The 2,147-nt window shown below is 55.9% G+C and overlaps 1 protein-coding gene across 1 annotated transcript in view; it reads left to right on the top strand.

Moving 5' to 3' along the window:
- Positions 1-7: 7 nt before the first annotated feature.
- Positions 8-2,147, top strand: part of IGFBP2 (insulin like growth factor binding protein 2) — a gene marked incomplete at its 5' end in the record, with an annotated part of 33,812 nt that continues 31,672 nt past the window's right edge. The window contains one exon of the mRNA XM_007959780.2: positions 8-254. Coding sequence (XP_007957971.2) covers positions 8-254 — 247 coding nt within the window. The remainder of the gene's footprint in view (positions 255-2,147) is intronic.

Genomic DNA, 2,147 nt, shown 5'->3' with positions numbered 1-2,147 from the left:
CGGGGCCGGGCCGGCCGGCGGATCCCGCACGCCCTGCGCTGAGCTCGTCCGCGAGCCGGGCTGCGGCTGTTGCTCGGTATGCGCCCGGCTGGAGGGCGAGGCGTGCGGAGTCTACACCCCGCGCTGCGCCCAGGGGCTGCGCTGCTATCCTCACCCGGGCTCCGAGCTGCCCCTGCAGGCGCTGGTCCTGGGTGAGGGCACTTGCGAAAAGCGCCGGGACGCCGAGTACGGCGCCAGCCCCGAGCAGGTTGCAGGTAACGCGGGCTGGGACAACTAGTTCGGAGAAACTTGGCAGGGCGCGGGGGCGCCTGGCTGGAGGCCGTTATGTAGGGAACGAATGTGCGGCGGGGGCGGGGGGAGGCGAGGGTAGTTTCAGGGAGTGTGTCAGGGGAGGGAGAGCGGAGTCCTTGACCAGCTCTTGGGGGATCGTAGGGAGGGGGCTCCCGAAAGTCAGGCCTGGCGAGGGGACTGGGACTTCGACCTTGCGGAAGAGCCCTGGCTACTAATTTGGGGGGGCTACCGGGGGAGAGAAAAGGCACCCCTGCTACCATAGTCTTCCCCGGCTGGAACGTACCCTGTCTTTTATTTTGGTGGGAGGATTTAGTGTTGACGAGGGTGTTGATCAGATCTGTGGGAGTATTAATCTTGAGGCTGATTTGGGGGTACAGCTTGAGCCGATGATCCGAGTCCGGAGGGTCCTTTGCGAAGGGCGCTGCTGGGGGCGGAAGCTGCGGGTGCTGGCCCCAGGAGGGACCTCGGGTGAAGAAGAGGGCGCTAGGAGGAGGGACCGGAGTAGAGGGTCCGGACCCTTCCTTCTACTGGGGTTGTGAGGCGGGAGGAAGGATTTCGTGGTACTTTGTAGGGTGTGCTGTCTAGGGGAAAACTACAAACTCCGCTGTTATTTTACATAGATTACGAGCAGAGCTCTTGCTATTGTATTGGATGGAAAAATGAAAGGGGGGCATTTGGTAGGCGAAGAGGAGATCCCAGCATTTGAGTTAATGTAACTGAAGCCTTCGGATCGCCGGCTGGAATCTTGGGGCGGAGACAGCCGGGCTGAGTGGCTTTGCTTGGGGGCCCCGGGGCGGAAGGCTGGAGGATCCCTGGGCAGTGGAAGCAGTCATTGCGGGGCACCGTGTGAGCTCCTCACTCCGCTTCTAAATCGAGGGAACTCTTCCTGTCCGATAGAACCGGGGTCCTCCGGGGTTCTTAGTAAGGGCACCTCATTCCTACGAAAAGTTCCGTAGGGGACAAAACCAAGCTACAGGGGGTTTCACTTATTTTCAGATGACAAAAACCTCCTGCCCTAGTGGTCTGGAGGAAGCTGTAATTATCTTCTCTCTTCTTGGAGACAGTGGTGAAATGTGCCCACTGCCTGCCTGCTGCTGTTGTTTAAAAAGCAACTTGCTCAAACTTAAAAAAAAAAAAAAAAAAGTGAAAACATTTATGCGTGCTTCGCAGACCCCCGCGATTATTGCGCGCCACCCCCCAGCTCTCCCATCCTTTAGTCCCTCCACGGCTCTCCCCCCCGTCCCCGCGGGTTTCTGTCCTGGTTCCTGTGGCCTGCTATTGTTTTTCCCTTGTTCTTGAGAATGGAATTAGGGGTCAGGGTTGAAATCTTCCTTCTGTTTCTCTGGCTCGTTTTGACCTTGAGTGCTGAGCGAGTTGGGTCTTCCTCTGAGTGGAACCTCTCAGTTTCTTTATTCTCCCTTCTGCTTACTTCCCGCGCCAGCCGGCAACGCCATTAACCCTTCCCTCCAGCTCCTCTGAAAAAGGACAATAAATGAAAAAAGACTCTGCAAAAGTCGTTTCCCTGCGGGTCGCCTTCCCCCACTCACACGTTCTTCCTCGCTGCGTTTTGTTCTCCGTCTCCCGCTCACACTCACCAAGGCGATTTCTGATCTTACTCTGACAAACTAAACATCTCCATCAGCAGGAGGAACTTTGCAAAAGGCCTCTGGGTTCATAGAATCGTTTGGATTTAGACTGTCTTAATAAAAAATGTGTGGTGCATTTCCTTCCTAAATGTTTTCGTATTTTTTTCCACACTTAATTCATTTTATGCCTGAAAACCAACTCTTCCTCTTCCCAGACTCCAGCAGCAGGTTAGGGAACAGATGTGGGGAGACTCTCCCACATTCACTTCT

Source organism: Orycteropus afer, unplaced genomic scaffold (genome assembly GCF_000298275.1).
Source record: "Orycteropus afer afer isolate SDZICR_OR568_19922 unplaced genomic scaffold, OryAfe1.0 scaffold00002, whole genome shotgun sequence".
Classification (NCBI taxonomy): domain Eukaryota; kingdom Metazoa; phylum Chordata; class Mammalia; order Tubulidentata; family Orycteropodidae; genus Orycteropus; species Orycteropus afer.
The sequence above is the reverse complement of the archived record's forward strand: the minus strand, read 5'-3'. Positions and strand labels throughout refer to the sequence as shown.